This window comes from Macrosteles quadrilineatus, unplaced genomic scaffold, assembly GCF_028750875.1.
Source record: "Macrosteles quadrilineatus isolate MER2022 unplaced genomic scaffold, UCM_ALF_1.0 Scaffold_3__2_contigs__length_128488019, whole genome shotgun sequence".
In the NCBI taxonomy this organism is placed as follows: domain Eukaryota; kingdom Metazoa; phylum Arthropoda; class Insecta; order Hemiptera; family Cicadellidae; genus Macrosteles; species Macrosteles quadrilineatus.
Window position 1 is genome coordinate 7995538 of NW_026542596.1, and position 20717 is coordinate 8016254.

General features: G+C 38.0%; 1 protein-coding gene across 1 annotated transcript in view; it reads right to left on the reverse strand.

The window, feature by feature from the left end:
- The window catches only part of LOC128988722 (pre-mRNA-processing factor 17-like), a 41382-nt gene extending 25086 nt beyond the window's left edge, over positions 1–16296 (reverse strand). The window contains exons 1-2 of the mRNA XM_054410306.1: positions 16015–16296; positions 12767–12983 (exon numbers count right to left, since the gene is read on the reverse strand). Coding sequence (XP_054266281.1) covers positions 12767–12983; positions 16015–16164 — 367 coding nt within the window. The 5' untranslated portion in view covers positions 16165–16296. The remainder of the gene's footprint in view (positions 1–12766; positions 12984–16014) is intronic.
- Between the last annotated feature and the right edge of the window lie 4421 nt (positions 16297–20717).

The window sequence follows — 20717 nt, forward strand, 5'->3', positions numbered from 1 at the left end:
GCCTGCAATAAATTTTCATAAATTAGTTTGCATTGTTTATAAATTAGTTACAGTTGCATTATTCTTAGTTACAGCCACAGTAGCCTAAGTAAATTTTTTCCCGCAGTTAGTAGTTGTACCAAATTTTCTTTTTTGCGATGCGTTGGAGCGTACTTGTTGATGAGTAATACAGTAGGCTAATTATATTTAACTTATAAGTTTATTGTTTAACTCTGTTATCGGTTAGGCCTATTATTTAATGTGCTATATGCATAAGTTAGGCTTTTCCCACATGGTTGAAAATTCCCACGACTAATTATTTTGCATTTTTCACCTCATTAGTAGGCCTATTATATTAATCCCCCTCCCCGCACATCAGCACATCATAACCCCCCCCCCCCACCCCCTTCGAATTATTACCATCCAAGGATCAAACAAAATCAGAATTACAAATGTATGCAATTAGTTTAATGGGTGACTCCCAATTCTGTAGATATGCCAACTTTCTGCAGGAGCACAGATCATTAATAGCTTTAGAAAAATCATTTTGTTTTTCCGGCGCGACGATAGCTGATTACAAAAAACATTATAAGTCAACGCATTCGTCGATACCGCCGAATTCAATTATCCTTATTTGCTTAGGAACGAATGACATAATTCGAAATACGCCATTGATGCATATGAAGAATCAATTTTTGTCTTTATTGAAATTAGTTAAGAAACGCCACACACCCAAACTGTTATTAATCCTAGCCTTGCCTAACTTTCCACGCCTTGCACAGAACAACAACGCACTCGCTCACATTGATGACTTCAACAAATACTTAGCCACTTTACAGTCTCACTCCACACACTTACTACGTTTGGATATTCCAACTCACAGCGCTCATCGATACTTTGAAGCAAAATATTACCCTTCGGGAAGAAAAGATGGAATCCATTTCAATGCCAGAACTTTTTCGCGCCTCGTGGAAATACTAGGGAATCATTTGAACAACATTTCACTTTAAATTAACAAAATAAATAATTTTTTTTTTTTTTATTAATTGCAGCGAATTTACAAAAGCGTTTGAGCCGACCATTGTCGCAAGCCACAAGCATCGATGCATTTCTTAGTGTAGGCCTAGGTATATTTATGACGATTTTGATGAATGTTAAAAAAAAAAAAAAATATATTCATGGAAATCGTCAATTTAATTTCACTTGAAACGAAAGTCTGCTTTCTACGAATTCAAGATAGGTCACCTTACCACCTTATCCAGTCTGGAACCAAGTAGGGATTCTGTCAATATTTAGTTGGGTTACTCAACCCGAAATAGAATTAGGGCGAGTAGTCAACATGTCTCTCAGATGCACTGTCACATTTCAGGTGATGTGATGACATCACATAGATGATTGATGGTTTTGAGGTCCAAGTCTTTAGAACAAAAAACAATAACTTAATTCGAGTTGAATGGTATCCCCTTTTGTTAAAAAAAAATGTATGTATATATGTATATTATATGTTATAAATATATGTATATATATATGTAAAAAAAAAAAAAAAAAAAAATCATCATGAGCAAGTACCTTTATACCTATCACACCTTGTTACCTCACCTGGAAAATATTTAATTAAGCGGCTTCCAAACTCCAATCCAGCTTAAGACGGGTACAACCCCCCCTTGTCGGCCCATTAGCATGGCACCCGTGGGTGGTGATGGGATGGATAAAAAAAAAAAAAAAACCCCATCGTATCACTCATCCGCGGGGCTAGTGCATACCCCTGGTATTTAAAAAAAAAAAAAAAGTAGAAATGCCAGCAAGGTGACACTGGTAGCCCGCGATGCGTCGTCGGGGAACATGGAATGGAATGTGACTAGTCAATAAATTCAAAGCCGCCAAGGTATCAACGTCCCTTGTCTTCACCCTCCTTACTACTTGCTCAACCAAAAAAAAATAAATAAATAAATAAAAAAGAAAAAAAAAAAAAGTTCCCCTACCATCAACTCGGAGGCCTCTCCCCAAATCAATAAATTGTTTGTTTTTTTTTTTGTTGCTGCCCCCTTTGAACACCAAGATATAGGATTGAATTGCGTTTGTGAAACCCAAAAAAGGTTTCAACCGGGGTTCGCTTCTCCTCCATTCACCATAAGGTATCCGGGAAACCGAACGCCTTGGAGGCTCACCGTTGACTTATTGTCGCTGTATAGGGACAGTGCATTATGAGACAAGAGTTTGCTGGTTATTCCAAACTTTTTATGTATGGTGTCCAATAGAATAGGGTGGTTCCATGACAAAACAATCCTGCAATCCCATATTAACTCTCCACTTGTAATTACCTCCTAACATAAAAAATCAAACGATAAGCAGATTTTCAGGGAAAGTAATTGGGTATGGGAAAATAGGGATTGTGGCCCGACAATGCGTCCGGTGCAATACGCTCAAATAATAAATTTTTTTTTATAGATTAAACAATTTTATAATTTTGTATAGGTACATAAAACACACACATAATAATTTTTTTTTTAGAACCAATCATACAGTTTTAGGATCGCCAACACCTTTCACCTTTTTTAAGTCGATACCCCCACCCCCCTCTAAGCCCCCAGTCTTCGTATTGAATAATATGCCAATTTATACTCTTGAGAATGTACCGAGCACGGTAACATGGATTAATGCACTTAACGCTCAACAAGCAGTAGCTCAATGCGCTGCTTGGAATATTAACTCAGCCCCGACCTTAGAGGAAAATAGGTCAATTCTGAAGAATTTCGTGAGAAGTCTCAATGGAGAAAATCTTCAGCATAATGGCTCAAATGAAGCCAACCTTCAATCGCCAGCACCCAACGCTGAGCAACCGGTCACAACAAACACTGAAATGTCACCTACCGCTGTTGTCACGACAATCACTGGAACTTCACCTCCCACTGCCACCATGACAACCACAACATTTACTACGACTACTCCACTAACTACAGCTACAACCAGTACCAACACCCTTCACAGTCCTTCACCAATCCTAGACCCAAACATACAAGTCCTCATTCAGTCCTTGCAAACAATGACCTTGAACGCGGTCGCTCAAACGGCAAACACATTCACAGAACAATTTAAAGTAATTCATACGCCAAGTCAGAGCCAGACAGAAAATTTTAGTTGTCCGCCATACGTCACGGAGTTGCTAAAGGAGCTTCCCAGAATTTCCGGCGCTGATACTCGCGAATTGGTCACTTTCCTTAAGAAGCTACACCAAATCATACAATTAAATCTCGTCAAAGATAGATACATCATAATGAACATAATGCCTTATACGTCGAACCGTTTCAGAGAATTCTGGATGACAGCGATCGCACAAAATCTTTCATGGCCCCAAACACTACATAGCATTAGGGAGAATTTTTTCACCTCGGACACTCTGAGAGAACTCAAGAACCAAAATTTATATAGGCGTCAGCACCAACGGGAACACTTAGCCGATTTTGTTAAAGACATTCAAACCCTGCACACCATTTTGTCTCCTAGCACCCCTGAACAGGAAATTTTTCAAACCATTTTTAGAGGTATTAATCAGCAAACACGAACAACCTTTGCAGGCCTTAAGCCTATCACTTCAATTCAGGATTTACTTGATGTGGCCCCCCTGTCAGCAAGCCCGTTAGACCAATCAACCCAAAATCAACCAAGAGACCAGCAACCATCCACTAGTAGACCTCAGTACCACAGCAATTACCAATTTCGCCCAAATAGAGGCAACTTCTCAAATAATTTCCAGCACAGACAACCCCATTGGCAAACCAATTACCCCCAACAATATCATCAGACTCAACAATTTCCCAATCATTACCAATTCAATTCACAACCGCCCAATTTCCGACCCCAATATCAGCCACCAAGTAACCCGAGTCGAGGATTCAACACGTATCCACGTAACACTAACTTCAATCGGCAGCCCAATCGTGAAAATCAACCATCTTCCTCTGATAGTAAGCGGAATTTAAACTCCACCAGGGGAGGTCATTAGGCAGCGCATCTCTCCGGACCATTCAGTCTGCCATACCACAAACTAAAGCCCTTCAGGCCTCAACCTCTACCAACACTAGCACACCCCAACAACAAAAAACCACCCAACCCAACAATAGTAACAACAACCTCAAAGCCAAATTAAATAAATCAGCCTTTGTCTCTCTAAAATTTCAGCATCAAATATCACAGGCTTTAGTAGACACCGGAGCATCATGCTCAATTATCTCTAAAGAATTTTTTGACATCATTAAGGCAATAAAAGGAGTGGTTACAGGTCCGCCAATTAAAGTTTCCACTTCAGCCACAACAGCGTCGTCAAGCTCTTTAAAATTTCAATTCAAGGTCAATCTTCACTTTAAAATTCAATACCTCTCATGGACATTTCCCTTTTACATCGCCGAAACATTACCAGTCAAAGTTATTTTAGGCGTAGATTTTTTGAAATATACAAAAGCAGTAATAAACATAGCAAAGCAAACCATCATTTTCCCATACACCCAACCTCTTATATTAACACTCGGCGAGGATTCACCACAGGAAATCAAACAACAACCAATAGGCCCAACCTTTGGTGACAATCTCACAAACGATCAAATTCGCAAACTTAAGAATTTAATTGAGCAGTTCCCCAATACGGTAACCAAGAAATTAGGAAGAACCAATCTCATCAATTACCATATAAACATGAAACCAGGTCATCAAGCCAAGTCCCGCCCATACCAATTTTCACCACCAAAAGCAGAAATTTTAAGACAACATATCGACGAGCTTTTAAAAAACAACGTTATTAGGGAATCCACTTCACCTTTCGCAGCTCCCGCATTTACAGTTCCCAAAAAAGGAGGGAAAACGAGAATGGTCGTCAATTACAAAGCCTTAAATAATGGGTTATCCCTAGAAGCAGTCCCTACCCCCACAGTTGAAACGGCATTCCAGTATTTAGGTAAGGCCAAATGGTTTACTCTTTTAGACCTCAATTCAGCGTACAACCAAATACCCCTCGATGAAGAGTCAAAGCCCTTGACAGCTTTTGTGGTCCCTTGGGCCCAATATGAATTTAATTATGTCCCTTTTGGACTGGCCAACGGTTCTATGGTACTCAACGATTTGATGAACAAAGTATTAGGTGATATCAAATTTAAATATGTTTTTTCTTTTTTCGATGATTTAGTAATCTATTCAGACTCCTTTGAACAACATGTTCAGCACATCCAAGAGGTACTTCGTCGCCTCGAACGAGCAGGTCTCACAGTCAATCCCGGAAAAATGGTGATAGCTTCGCAGGAAATCGAATTTTTAGGTCATCAAATCAAAAACAACTCCCTATCAATTAGCAACACTAGAACCAAACCCATAGATGAATTTCCAACCCCTAGAACACTCAAACAGTTGTCCAGATTTTTAGGTATGACCGCCTTCTATTCTAAATTTATCCCCAATTACTCCGAAATATCAGCTCCTTTAAACAAACTCAAAAAGAAGGGTGAAAAGTTCACTTGGGGAAAAGAGCAGGAAACGGCCTTCAATTCATTGAAACAATCTTTAACTTCGGCTACAGTCCTTAAGATGCCAAATTTTGATCTGCCCTTTGTCTTGCATACAGATGCCAGTAGAACTAGCATTAGTGGAATAGTGTCCCAAAGGTACGACGATGCACTTCTGCCAGTGGTATATGGTTCACGTCCCACAAACATACACGAGAAAAATTATAGTGCCTTCGAGTTAGAGGCGCTTGCCATAACTCACTTCCTCGAGAAATTCCGTGTATATTTAGAACACAGACATTTTGAGTTATATACAGATTCTAACGCACTAACTTGGCTTTTGAACCATCCTAGACAGGTAGGCAAGATCGCACGTTGGATCACACTAATCAATTCATTCCAATTCACAGTTTATCATATTAAGGGAAAAGACAACGTAGTAGCCGACTGTCTCTCTCGCATGTTCGAGGAAGGCCCACCCTCAATCACATCACCCGTAGCTTGTCCACCCCCAATCACATCACCCGTAGCTTGTTCACCCACATCAGATCACCCACATCAAATCAATGTTTTATTTAAAATACCAGACGCTTTTAAAGATATTAGGGAACATCAGTCAGAAGACACAGTTACACAACAAATCATTAAGTCATTGAAAGGAAAAAAACCACCACCAAACTATTCAATGGTAGACAACGTACTGACACACAAATTTCCAAGCCAAACCAAACCCAGAGTAGTTATTCCAGACCGATTAATACCACTTCTCTTTAAATATTATCATCTAGCCCCAACCACAGCTCACTTAGGCATCAAAAAGACTTGGTCTCGAATCGAGCAGCATTTTTGGTCCCCAACCCTTAAGGAAACCATAACCGACATGGTCAAAACCTGCACCTTCTGCCAACGATCTAAGCAAGCCCTAAATTCTAGAGCAGGACTCTTATCCTCCGAAGTACCGACAAGACCATTTGAAAAAATTTTCATAGATCACATTGGTCCATTACCACGTTCCAAGAAAGGAAATAAATACCTTCTCACAATTGTCGATTCATTTTCAAAATTTGCAATTTTTCTTCCGGCCAAGAACACAACGTCAGCAACCACAGTTTCACTTCTACGCTCAGGCCTCTTTGCTTACTTCGGCTTCCCAAAATATCTGGTGTCAGACAACGTTTCGTCTTTTACATCTAAAGAATTTTCAGACATGTGTCTTCAGTTAGGGATCCGCCACATAACCACCACTCCATACTATCCAAACCCAAGCCATGCCGAGCGAGTGAACAAGAATATCAAAATAGCCATTCGAATTTATCACTCAGATCATCAAACTGATTGGGACCAAAATATCCATCTTTTCCAGATAGCCTTTAATTCAGCCAAACACTCAAGCACCGGATATTCCCCAGCAGACCTTTTTTTAAGTTTTCAGATCAATCATCCATTAGAACTAAACTGGGATTTGGACCAATTACTAAATTACAACACAAACCCCCAAACAACCAGGGACAAATGGGTACAAGCGCACCAAAATTTAACTAAAGCACGAGAAGCCCGCGAAAGACAATACAATCAGGGAAGACACCCCCCATCCTTCAAGATAGGCGATTGGGTCATGTTTAGACTACACCACCAGAGCAAGGCAATCAACAAAATCAATGCTAAATTGCTTCCACTCTGGTCACAACCCGCTATTATACAGGCATACACGTCACCTGTCACAGTAATTTTAATGGATCCAAAGACAGGAAAGGTTGTGAGGCGAGCTCATGTCTCTCAGCTCAAGCACTATTTTCACCCGAATCAGGGACTTCCACGAACGACCACATCAATTAAACCCCCACCCACCCGTTAAATCAAAAACTCACGCATCTCATGAACCCTCTCAGCTGGTGATATTAGATTAAGTTAGGTTAGTCCATACTGTACAATTTTTCACTCCGTAGCACACACATACACACACAGGGTTGTGATGGAGCCTGCACCTGTCGCCAACTGTGACTAAGGTCGTGTTTCGCGTAGGCACGCCCTTCAGAAGGCGGCAGGGTTTAGCGATCGCCCATTACAACCTGAGCTGCAGCTCTCCTCCACGTCATTGGTTTTAGAGTAAATTCATTTTTTGCGCATATTTAAAATTATTTTATTTTCTTTTAGACCGTGAACTGTGCCTAGTTTTTTTTTTAACTTTTTTCATCTTTTAGCGCAGTTCAGGGGCTAATGACCGTGGGGAAGAGCGGATTGTTCCCCTCAACCTACTTCGAAATAGTTTGAGGATACACGCTCACCAACACTAACACACCAATCCTTACACAAACACATCTCTCATCTTCAAACCGGTAGTTTTAAGTAGATTAAGTCAGTTATGCGATCAACATGCTAACCTTAGGGCAGCGAACCTACATAAAAGCGCCCTACAGGATCATACACCTTTAAGAATTATATGTTTCATCGCATTGTTATAATTCAAACTATTTATTCATTGTTATTTGTTATTGATATTTATTTACTTGTTTATGGATTACTATCCTATTTGTATATTTATAATAAACTGTTTAAGCCCCGCCAACTAAGTAAATTGCCAACACTGGAACTGCAGTCTAGTGTAGCCATGGCAGCAGCCTTGCCTACCAAAACCCCAAACACTAATTTTTTGCCCCCTTTTAACCAGAAGTTCCAGGTCCAGCATGCTAGCTCCAGCTCCTTTTTTTGGGGAGCGGGGGAGAGCTGTGGGAGTAACCCACATCACCGCCAATAATTATATATATTGAGGTAAGAGTCAACCCCATCGGCTGATCCAAAGGCAGGCAGACAGCTCTAGTCGGACCGAGACTAGCGCTCCAACCGGAAAAGACCAACCGCCGGCAAGCAGGTTTGTCTGAGATCCGTCGCCGAAGAAGAAGGAGGTCCTGATCCTTGGTCAACAGTTGGTAAAGTACCGATAATGTCTAATTAATTGTAATCTTTTGGGGGATAAAGGGGGTAAGGGGTATCTTTTCTAAATTAGGGCAGGTTCAACCAACAATAAATTAACTGATGTAACTAAATTAACTTTACAATTATCGATATCATGTTTAGGGCAAGTTGCTGCAGGCGAGTTTCAATGGCGAGGGGTAGTTAAAATTAAATAAAAATGTAGTTAATGAATTTATTCACGACTTATCAAAGCTGGCTTACGCTGGGCAGGGTTTACGTGAGTGCTATTGGGTAGTGGAATCAGCACGATATTTATTAAATGTGGATCTAGCTGGGTTAATTCCAGTCAAGACCCCACAGTAAGGACCGAACTTGAGTCTGCTTCGGTCTTGGGAAGTAGTCAGTCCGCCTCAGTCTTGGGCAGTCGTCATTTGGAATTGGAAGATAATGAAGACCCTGACAAGGTAAGCTTCAATATTGCTACTGTTGAGGAGGACTCTAATGTCAAAGTCAATAGGTGGCTGAATGAGGAACCGTCAGTTCCTTTGACATCATCAGCCATCGTGTCCACGGCTATTGATAAACTAGCAGACTCCTTTTCAAAAGCTATCAATTTATCTAACCCCAACCAACCTGTCTCTTGCCGACAGCGTCTTCCATCCTTCAGCGGGAAACCAGACGAGTGGCCCATGTTCTATTCCTGTTACAATAAGACTTTTTTAATGACGATGAAAACCTTGACAGAATAAGAAATTGTCTGGAGGGAGATGCCTTTAAAATGGTAAAACCTCTATTTATATCAGGTAAAAATTTGAGTACAGTAATGAAAACTTTACAAATGCGTTTTGGACGTCCAGAGTTTATAGTCGAGTCAATGTTGAAGAAGGCGCGCATGCTCCAACCAGTCAAGGAGGATGACGCTGTCAGCCTTATTGAGTTTTCAACAACTCTTTTAAACCTGACCTCTACCGCAGAGTCGTTGGATTTGGAAATGTACTTAATAAATCCTCTCTTGTTGAATGAACTTTTAAGTAAGCTCCCCTATACTCTGAAGTACAGGTGGACTGAACATGTAAATAGCATGCATTTAGAAAAACCTACTGACCTGAAAGTATTCTGTAACTGGCTTGAAAACCAGTGTTCCATAATGAGTATTTATTTTCGTCCACCCGAGGAGACAACGCGGAAGAGAAATGACCCTAAACCAGTTTTTACTAATTCGCCCAATGAAAACGTTTGCATGTTTTGCTCGGAGAGTCATGAAACCGATAAATGTAAGCTTTTTAGAAAAGCAGAAGTCTCGCAGCGGTGGAAGATGATAATTGAGAAAAAACTGTGTTTCTTTTGCTTCCGTCGTCACCACATCAAATTTTGCAATTTAAAGAAACCTTGTGGAATCAATGGGTGCAAACTATCCCACCATCGCCTTCTGCATACTGACAGTGCCACTAAAAATGCCCAAGAGATCAGCTGGGACAGAGTACAGAACACTTTCAGGCAGGAAGGTAAATCAAAAGAAGAATTTATAAGCAATCACTCGGTAAATAACCGCGTTTTACTAAGAGTATGTCCAGTGACATTATATGGTCCAAGCTGTCAGATCGACACATATGCACTTTTAGATGACGGTACAACCATATCTCTACTAGATTCAACTACAGCCAATAAATTAGGCGTCAGTGGTATCATTGAACCCCTTACCACTTGTTGGTCAAATGCAACTAAACATTTTGACCCAACGTCCAGACGAGTTGAACTTAAAATAAAAGGGCTCTATGAAGACGAAGTTTTCACATTGACTAATGTAAGAACTCAATTTCCCTTAGATTTACCCCAACAGTCGATCGATTCAGTAAAGCTTCGTGAGACATGGTCTCATTTAAATTCAATCGACCAACCTCTACCAACATCTCATGCCAAACCTACCATCTTGATTGGTCAAGATAATTGCAACCTAATATTGACAAGGAAAGTTGTGGAAGGACCTCCTAACTCGCCAGTTTTATCCTGGAGTTACTTAGGCTGGTCGTTGCATGGAAAATGTCCAGGATACAGTGGAGGACGTATCGATGACAACTTTGCTCTGACATGTTTTAAATATGATAAATTGTACAAAACAGCAGAGGAATCATTTGAGATTGACAACTACGGTGCAGAAAACATCTCCCAAGAGGAAAGGACTCAAAACAAAGATATGAAAATCAAAAAAGCACATTTAAACAGGGATCCAATAAAAGAAAAAGCGTTAGAGAAGGAATGCCAACCCCTGGAGGCTAAGAATATGATTCAAGACCCTGAGAAACATTCTGACATTCTCACCAGTGTCCAGACAGTCCGAGTGGTTGGAGAGAAAACGGAAGAGCCTGATAAAGAAAATGAGATAGGTCTAGTTGACGATGAGCTGATAGAAAATTCCAAAGTACTTGAAGTCTTGAAGGAAGCCATGCTGGAATCCAGTGTCAAAATCAAGAAAAAGATCTTTGCGGTAACTGGCAAAAGGAAGAATGTGAAAACAGAAGACAAAAAACTTAAAGCCAAACCTCTATGGGAAATGAAGAAAACGGAGAACGATTCAGAGTTGAAAATTTGTGGTGGATGTGATGTGCAGTTTGACAATACCTCCTTCTACAGACACAAGAAGAAACGTGTGTGCTGGAAGGAGCACAAGAATAACGATGACAATCAAACAAACAAGTGTGCTCAGTGTGGCTGCAAGTTCCCATGTCTGATGGCCTTGTTTAAACACAACTGTAGTCGCTCACAGGAACCTACGATGCCACAATGGTGTCTTGAAGAGCAGATGGCGGAGGTGCTAAGAGACAGCGTGGAGGACAATTCCAACTTGTCACCTATGAAAATATCCAGAGACGAGTCTGTGAGGAGAATGTCACTAGTAGACGATTCAGTCAGCCTAGTCAGTGACGAGAGCTTTGACATCTCACAGTACCACAACAAGTCCAGCAGTTATAACCAGAGGAATAAGAAATATTCTGAAATATTCAAAGAAATCAAACATCAAAGAAGAAAACGTATGCTCAAAGTGAAAATCACTAAAGAACTGGTGAGTGCCAAAGTTAGGCTTCGCAAGCCTCGGCCAAAAATTACTATTGCTCCAAAGAAAAAACTAATGAAAAGGAAAAAGAAACTAATTTTTGAATGGTTAGTTCTTGGGGGGGAGAGAATGTAATAATCTATGTCTAATCTATGCCTGCCTTCTTTCATATACAGTTTAACTAACATATGTTTTATTGATTATTATGATTTTTGTAAACAGTCAAAAAAAATACACATCTTTGGTCAAGTCTATCATTTTTGTCTTGTCTGTCTATAATATTTTAACAAGGACTGAACAGATATATTCCTAATTATTGAACTTGGTATTCATATTAATCCAATAGCATAGCCTAGGAATAGTCCTTGACAAGAGCTGTTAGCAGGAGCAAACTATGCTATTTTTTCAATTAAAGTTTCATGTTCAAGTATATGGAGATTTTTTTGTTACAATTATTATGTCGTATAGGCATATCTTAAATCTCATCAGGTAATTTCCTCTTCTTTAATTTAGTAAACCTTTGAAAAATCTTTGTAATCCAACCAAGGAAGGGCATGTGATGATGAACCACAATCAACAGCTGAAGCAAAGGTTGAGAGACCAGCTTTCTCATTATTTTAAGATTTGGTGTTGGTTTCCATTAAAACCCAAGTTGAAACTATCAATAATAAAATAAAGAAACTAAATTGATTACCAATTTCCCTGTCAATCACTTGCAAGCATTCAATAGCTTCTCTTGTCACCATTACATCGTCTTCATCTAGCGATTTTATTTTATCTAACAGTTAGTAATCATAGAGTAGCAAATGAAGGAAATGGGAGCCAAAAATGTGGATAACACTCAGATAATGGCCTCCATGTCTACACAACGTTGTAATAGGTAATAAAACGGCTGCGACCAGCTGTATGAAGCCAAGAAAGTAGGCCTAATTTTCTTGAAAATCTCGGTTGTTTCACGTACCTAAGGTTGTGATAAAAATCACTATCTCAATCAATGTTAATGTAGCGAGAAAAGTAGCTAAAATTATGCTACAACTACTTTAAAAATGTAGCTAGCTACAGCTAAAGCTACAAAATCTTAAAAGTAGCGTAGATACAGCGAACGCTACAAAAAAAGTGGCGCGCTACTTCCCAACACCAAGGATTCCTACCTTAAAGGATGGCAGTCAATACAAACACTGCTGCCACGGCCCGGCCTCAACGACTGCCTGCTAAGTGTTATTTTTGCATATCCTCTCTTTAACAAATTGTTTTAGAAACACATTTTACGCAAACAAGCAAAAAAGTCATATTCATAAAGCTATATTCATCAATATTGGATACTGTAACTCACCATAGCTACTGAACGTTCTTCTTTGGTTTTCAAACTGGAATTCACTAATATGAGCTTTTTCTACAAATCCAGAAAGTGTGTTTTTTTGTGCTCTTTGTTGTTGAGTCAAAAAAGGATTCTCTGGCCCCAATTCAGGAGCAAAAAGTTCTTCATACTTGAGATTTTTAGTAAGTTCCTTTGTAGTGACATCTACAAACTTCATGCTATCAGATGGACCCTAGGAAACATGAAACATGTTTATAGAAGTTCAACAATAAGGAATACGATTTTTATTAGTAACACAGAGTTGATAAATAAAGATGAAGGTAGGTCCAATAACAAAATTAGGTTTTGAGTTGCTGATCTATCAAGCTCCTCTTTAGGCGGATACTTGGGAAATAAAACACCTGAATTAAATCGTTGCCTCTTGCAATTTATGATGTGATTTCATAAAAATGAATGAATAAATATGTATGTACAACATTGAGTAAATAAACAAAAAACCGGGGCTTCCTGAAAGATTCACCATAGCCCTAATGTTCTACCACTGCACCTAAACTATAGAAAAAAGTGGCCCGACAGACCTATTGTGGTTTTATGTCAAATCCTCTTTCATTTTCAAGATGAGCTCGTTCGCATTGCTCAATCACGTCCTGGTTGAAGTTCGTTTGTTACGCTTACTCACCTTTGGGCCACCAGCTAAAATCTCCTCTTTTTTGTACATTACCATATATGGCAACCCTAATCACGCAATTCTAATATCCAAGTTAAGATCTTATGGCGTTATGGATCCTTTGTTATCATGGTTGTGAAGCTATATCTGGAAGACAATCAACAGTCAGATTTGTAAATAGCTGTTCTAATCCTTTCAATGTAATATCAGGAGTTCTACAGGGCTCCCTTCTCGGTCCCTACTTGTTTAATTTATTTATGAACGATATTGGTGAGGCGATTGAGTGCAAGTTTTTTGTTTGCAGATGACATTAAGCGGTTTCATGCGCTGAACGTTTCGGAAGAGTAACATACTGCAACGCTCTCTTGATAAGGTCAGTATATGGTGCAATAATAACATGATGCAACTTAATGCTAATAAATGCATGGCTATTTCGTTCTACCGGAGAGATTCCTGTGTTAATATAATAACACATAATTAATTATGAAATTCAAGGTTATGGTGTTCCACGCTGTGAGACTGTCAAGGATCTTGGTGTCCTACTTAACTCATCTCTTACTCCTGATGACCAAATAGAAGCTATCTGCAAACGAACTAGCAGACTTTTGGGGCTGTTATGGCGAGGTGTGTCCAGTTGTCTTCTATACAAAAGTCTATTATGACCTACCTTTGAATACGCATCAGTGGTCTGGAAGCCCTTTTACAAAACCACCTCATAAGATTGGAAAGGATACAGAGAAGATTCATTAGATTGGTTGGAGTTAAAATGGGTCTAAGATATCTTGAGGTCCTTGTTGCTGACTTAATGAAGCACTTTGATCTTCTACCTCTGGAAGTTTGTTTCAACTATGCTGACTTGATTTTCCTCTTCAGGCTTCTCAATGGTTCTATTGACTGTCCGAATCTTCTGAGTAAAATCAACCTTAGAACACCAGGTCACACTGAATTCTTCCATTGAGGTTACTACAGGACAAATTACCTGAAGTCAGGCCAAAAAATTGCAAGATTCCATAACCTGGGAATCTCTGTCTCTGCTGAGGTTAACTTCTTCTACCATAGGTAGGTAGTCTTCTTTGCTTCAAAAAGAAAGTTAAATCAACTTTAGCAAATCACTGATTTTTGTCTTCCGTCTAGTCATATTTGTATACACATCCATCTTTCGTATCACTGTTATGTATCTCAGTAGTTTATAGTTTACTGTTGTTAAGCTACACTGTAATCTATGTTTGCTTATTCACTGTTATGTTACCAGATGTTCATAGTTTATACCGTTGTTAAGCATAAGTCAAGCATTAGTTGTCAGTCTTTGTTAATCCTTTTTAATTAGTTTATCTGCCCTTGTTAACTCTTCTTTGTTTGTTTTTTTTAGTACCGTAACTCCTACATATGTCAAGTCTTTTGTCTCCACAACTGAATTAGTATTTTGTTATCAACTTCCTTTTTGTCTATTCTTGTACATCTAGACTGTAATCTATGTTTGTTATATTCACTTTATGCTACCAGATGTTCATAGTTTATCCTACCAACATTTTGTAAAGTAGCATAAGCTGTCAGTCTTTGTTATTCTTAACTTATTTAGGCCTAATATTATCTGCCCTTGTTAACTCTTCATTGTTAATTTTTGTAACTTCTATCTCAAGTCTTTTGTCTCCACAACTGAATCTAGCCATTTGTTATTAACTCCCTTTTGTCTAATATTGTACATCTAGACTGTTCAGTTATGCTTTCCACCACCTTGTACACAGCACATAGTATTATCCCTATTGGCATTGCCGTTAATAAATAGGAAATAAATCACATAAGTTAGTTAGGGTTTTAAACTCTTTGTACACAGAGTCGGATAGGCGTATAGAAGTTTTACCTGGGCAATTATCTTACCCAAATATGTCATTGGTGATTAGTTTTATTGAAAACCCCTAAAACTTAATCAGATCTGATAACTTAGGCCTAAGTTACTTAACATTTAAACTAAATGTGTGATCGATTAAAAAATCATAATATTTAAAGTGTTATACCCCTTGGGCCTTGACATAACTCATACCGGTAACTGAATTTGAACTTAACACAGATAAATAAAGGTGTCTTGCTAGCCTAGTGGTTAGCACATCGAAATAGGGTGCGAGAGGGATAGGGTTGATTCCCGGCACACACCCAAAAACCATATGAATTGAGACCGCTTGCCCTACAAGTGTTTGAAAACCTCCGATAGTGCAATACCTCCCTTGCACGATGTGGAAAATTCCACAGGTTGCAAACAACATTCAATTTATGAATTGATTAACCTAACCTAACCTAACCCTTTAATATAATTTTGAGTAAAAAATAAACCATGGGTGTGGAGCTTTGGATGCAAGAAACACTAGGGGTACCGGTAGCCTACAGTTTCTTAACTGGGCTACACTAATATCGATTGAAACTATCGAATTTAAAATATTGATTAATAATCAATATTTTTAACTAGGCCTATTATACGGTAGACCTATATCTATTATAAAAATGAAAGTGTCATAACCTAACCTTTACTAACCAAACTTGCTGATAATGAAAAAAATCTCATGAAGGTTTACTAATCCATTTAATAGTTCTAATTTCTTACCATTGGAGTAACATCTGGTGCTGCACAAACATTACTAAGTGCAATTTTTGCAATAGTTTTCCCATCGTCCAAAGGTTTCAAATGAGCAGTAGTAGCATTTTCATCAAAATCAGAATCACCACTATCACTATATTGTTGAATTTGAAGCATTATTATTATTATTATAAAATCACGACAGCCAAAAGTGTAGGGCAATACAGTCCTAGTAAAAATATTTGTTTTTGTAAACAACTAACGAAACGATTAACGAACATAACACGATCGTGAACATAACCTACAAACAACTAGAATAGTAGAATAAATGATGACCAAAGAAAGACCAACAAACTAAACCGAACTAAACCTGAACCTGAACTGAGCAACTTACTGAACTGAACGTACATCGGGAGTTCCGTAGTGACTAAACTGAACAGAACAGTCGGACAACGAACAAACGACGAGACCGTCCAGTCCATCGCCATCCATCACAGTCTATATATTAATTCTCTTTGTCTATGATCATAGCCACCTCTAATACATTAGAGTGTGATTTATAAAAATTAATGAATGTAATAAATATGTATGTACAACATTGAGTAAATAAACAAAAAACCGGGGCTTCCTGAAAGATTTACACTGATGGGCACCACGGGTGCAAGGTTTAGGGCACAGAAAACAAAAACCCAACTTAAGTTAAAGGGAAACCAAAAATAAATTACATGTTTTTTAATGAATGAACTTTGCAGATGAAACAGCTGATCTTTAGCAGTAACAAAAATCATCTCATCCACAGATAGGCCTACTCAAATCCTAGTCTTTGCCGGCCACCTCATTACCAAGAATTTCAGATGACGATAACACAGAGTTTGCATAGATTTGTACTTTTCTTTTAAAGGGAACATTCATTATTTTTTTTATATATCGATATTTTATTTTATGATCCGATATATCGATATTACCGAATTGAAATATATCAGCTGACAACTACGATAAATAAATAGGGATTGTTCCAACAAACAATTAAAATATTAAGTAGTTACGAGAGGTCGCCCAGTGGTCGAAACTCGACCAAAAATATGTAATGTATTCACTTCTCTATTTTCACCCCTCACTGTAAATAAAACATGTGATTGGAGTATCTTCCATTTGTTTTGATTTTCTGTTTATATTTCGTTGTTATTTCGTCACCAGCATGGCAACGCATAAGTTCCATGTTAATTTTTTCCAATTTTTAAACTCATTTTTTGTGCTTATCTTTGAGCCTATTTAAATTAATAAAGGGGTTCTGCACACCTACAGGAAAATTGCTTTCTACGGTATGTGCAGATTTACCCCACGATGCACACAAGCTGAGAAAAAAGGTTTTAAAGAAACATGCTTGCCTATTAATATATAGATAGATATGTTGAAATGAAACCGTTCTAAACTAAGTTAACCTAACTTAACTAACCAAACTCGCTGTAACATTTCAAAATTCCGTTTGATAGTCACCACATGCGTTATTATCAAACTGTTATTCTGTTATCAAACGGACTTTTAAAACTGTTTGGCAAGTTTGTTTGGTTATGCTAGGTCAGTTTAGAACAGATTCATTTCATAATCAATATACAGAATGTCCCACGGTATGTATCTCAAATTGATTACAGAAGAAAGGCTTAACGTACAAGGATGAAATAAAATTATGTCCCGCTAAATCAACCCCAAGGAATAACGTTAAAATATTTTCAACTTTTTTCCGAAACAGGGTGTGCCAAAACTGAAGGTCACTAACAGTTCGAATCTTGGAATTTTCAAATGTAAACATATGTCATGTTATACATCATTTTAAAGGTATTTAACCCTTCACGGTCGAATGGCGAGTATAGGTCGCCGCCCGCATTTTTTCCGACTGCTCAAAAATCTAAAAAAATCAAAGTATCTCAAATTAAAAAGTTTATTTTTGCAGTCAAATTGACTCGAATGGCGAATATAGGTCGCCGGGCGCCATTTTCCCGACTGCTCAAATGACAAACTATACTCGGCGAAAAATTCGACCTTAAAGGGTTTTAATAGACAAACATTTGGGCAAAAACAGAAATGAGTTATCTTTTTACGTTTCAAATGGCGGCAGTTTATTTGGAAAAAATCAATATGTTTTTAATACTCTGTGTTTCCTATACCAATGCGCTTAGCCCTTATCCGGTTGAATTTTCTTACTCGTTATGAAATTAGCTTTACTGTGATATGCTACAAGTAACAACTTTTTTTAAATAGTAAAAATAAAAAAAAGATTTTTGAAAATTTTCAAATACCTATTGTTCAAAATTTTAAAAAACAGTAGAACCTCGATGGTTCGATACTTTGTGGACTTAAGGGGTGTCGAACTATAGGGAGTAAATGGAGTCTAATACACAGGAAACTAAAAACATATGTGTCTTAGATATCACCCAAATTTATTAAATACTAAAAAGCTTTTAACCTTTGCATTTGCCCGTCCACATAGACTAAGCGCCCGTGCGTGGTGCGTGGATCGTTTACAGCAAAGCAAGGAGTGAGCCGGTACAGTACAAAGGTGAACTGTACTGATACATTTTAGTGGCAGTGACCATTAGGATCCGAACCCACGACATCGCTGCCTTGGGCCCGAAGTCCGCGACGCTACCGACTGAGCCACCGACTCACATTAACTCTTAAGTCAACAATAAGAGACAAATTAATGTTTAAGTCAGATTACATAACAATAGTAACCATTAAATATCACTTGACAAAATAGCTCAGCCCGTGTTGAACTACAAAGGAGTGTCGAACTATCGAGTGTCTAACTATCGAAGGTTTACTGAAGCAAAATATGTCAAGTGGCACATCATTTTATAAGTTTTTTAATTCTTAACAACTTTGTAATTTAGACTTACTTCGTATCTCTTATAGTTTTTGTGTATATAACCAAAAACCTAATTTTCCTATAAATGCATGTTATTTTGGGGTTAACCCTAAATTCAATGGAGCCTTTAGAGTTTTGAGAATTGAAAAACCTATAAAATGGTGTGCCACTTGACAGTTGCTATTTGAAAATTTTGAACAATGGGCATTTGCAAATTTAAAAAAATCTATTTTTTGGAAATTTTATTATTTCAAAAAACCGTTACCTGTATATACCCTGTAATATTTTTACGTTATTCCTTGGGGTCAATTTAGCGTGAAATAATTTTATTTCATCCTTGTACGTTAAGCTGTTTTTCCGTAATCAATTTGAAACACCTTACATGGGACACCCTGTATATTATTTTTGCCTAAACAAGATCAGTATATGTAATTTAAATGCGTTTGAAGACATTAAAACATAAGAAATATGGATGGTAAGATTAAGGAACACAAAAATGTCGGTACTTACTTAACTTATACTACTTATGTTATATTGAATTTTTTACCTTATCTACCAAAATTGAATGAATGAATATATAGTTTGTTCCAAAAAAACATTGGCTACAAACTGTGATTATAAACTAAAATAAAGTATATTAGACAGAGACTTTTGTCACTAAAAATACATACAGTACGAGTTTTAATAAAGCCAAAATATATAACAATAAAATAAAGGGACATAGGCAGTGCTACCTGTGCGTCTGCTAAGTTGCTGTCAAATATAAAAAATAAAAATTATTGAATTTTGGAATGACAATTAAAAAAGACAATAGGTCGTTATTATTATTATTGAAATAAGTAAATGTATTTCCATGAACACAATGCTGGTAAGATAGCGCTTTATAGATTTCCGTGGTGGCTAGGAGAGAGAGAGAGAGAGAGAGAGAGAGTGAGTGAGGGGGGGAGGGAGAGAGAGTGTGCGTTTCGTGTGTAAAGGTGGTAGTGGAGAGTGATGAGTGGATTGTAGGGTAAAGAGTGGAGTGGAGTGGAGAGTGGTAAATTCGACTCTGCGGACAGTCCAAACAAAGTGCCGAGGTCAGTCAGTTCAAAGGTCGGATCAAGTGCGCCGGTAGTCCGCCGTGATAATAGAATCGGCCTCGTCGATATTTAAACTGAATAGGAAATCATTGACGAGGAATTTAAATACCTTTAATGAGTCACGACCAAAAAATTGAAATCCCTAAAAATGTTGCATATGTTACGATAGACTAAGTGTGAAACATAGTATGAATTAGTCATAGAAAAAGTATAATTCACTTGAATTGTGGTGATTCCAACTCTAGCCGATTATCAACGACAGCTGGGCTGTTTTGATTTCTCAGGATCAATCGAGTAATTTTTTATTAGGTCTGAAATATGGACACAAGGATACTCAGTCTTGGATAACATTTAGTTGTTATGTAGTGTTGCAAATCACCAGGCATAGAAACTAGTTTGCATTACTTAAAATACCCCCACCGCTTGTCTGATGTAATATTTCATTTCATTAATTATTTTGTACTAGCTGTGTGCCCGTTCTACGCACGGGGATCTTATAGTAGTCAGTTGAAACCTTCTTATATTAAGATTAAGAGCAGCAATTAGTTTGCATATTTGCAGATATGCTGGCAAAACTATTATATATAAACCTTCGCAAATACGTATCTGACAGTTCAAGCCAAAATAAATGCTTCGCAATTAAATGTCGCCCGGATCGTGTTGGTCCATATGTCCAATGATTAAACTTAAAAATGTTTTATAGATCCATGAAGCGTAGCCCTAAAGTAGGCCTATAATTGAAAGTTACTTTCCACATCGGTTAACTTAAACATATTTAAAGTACT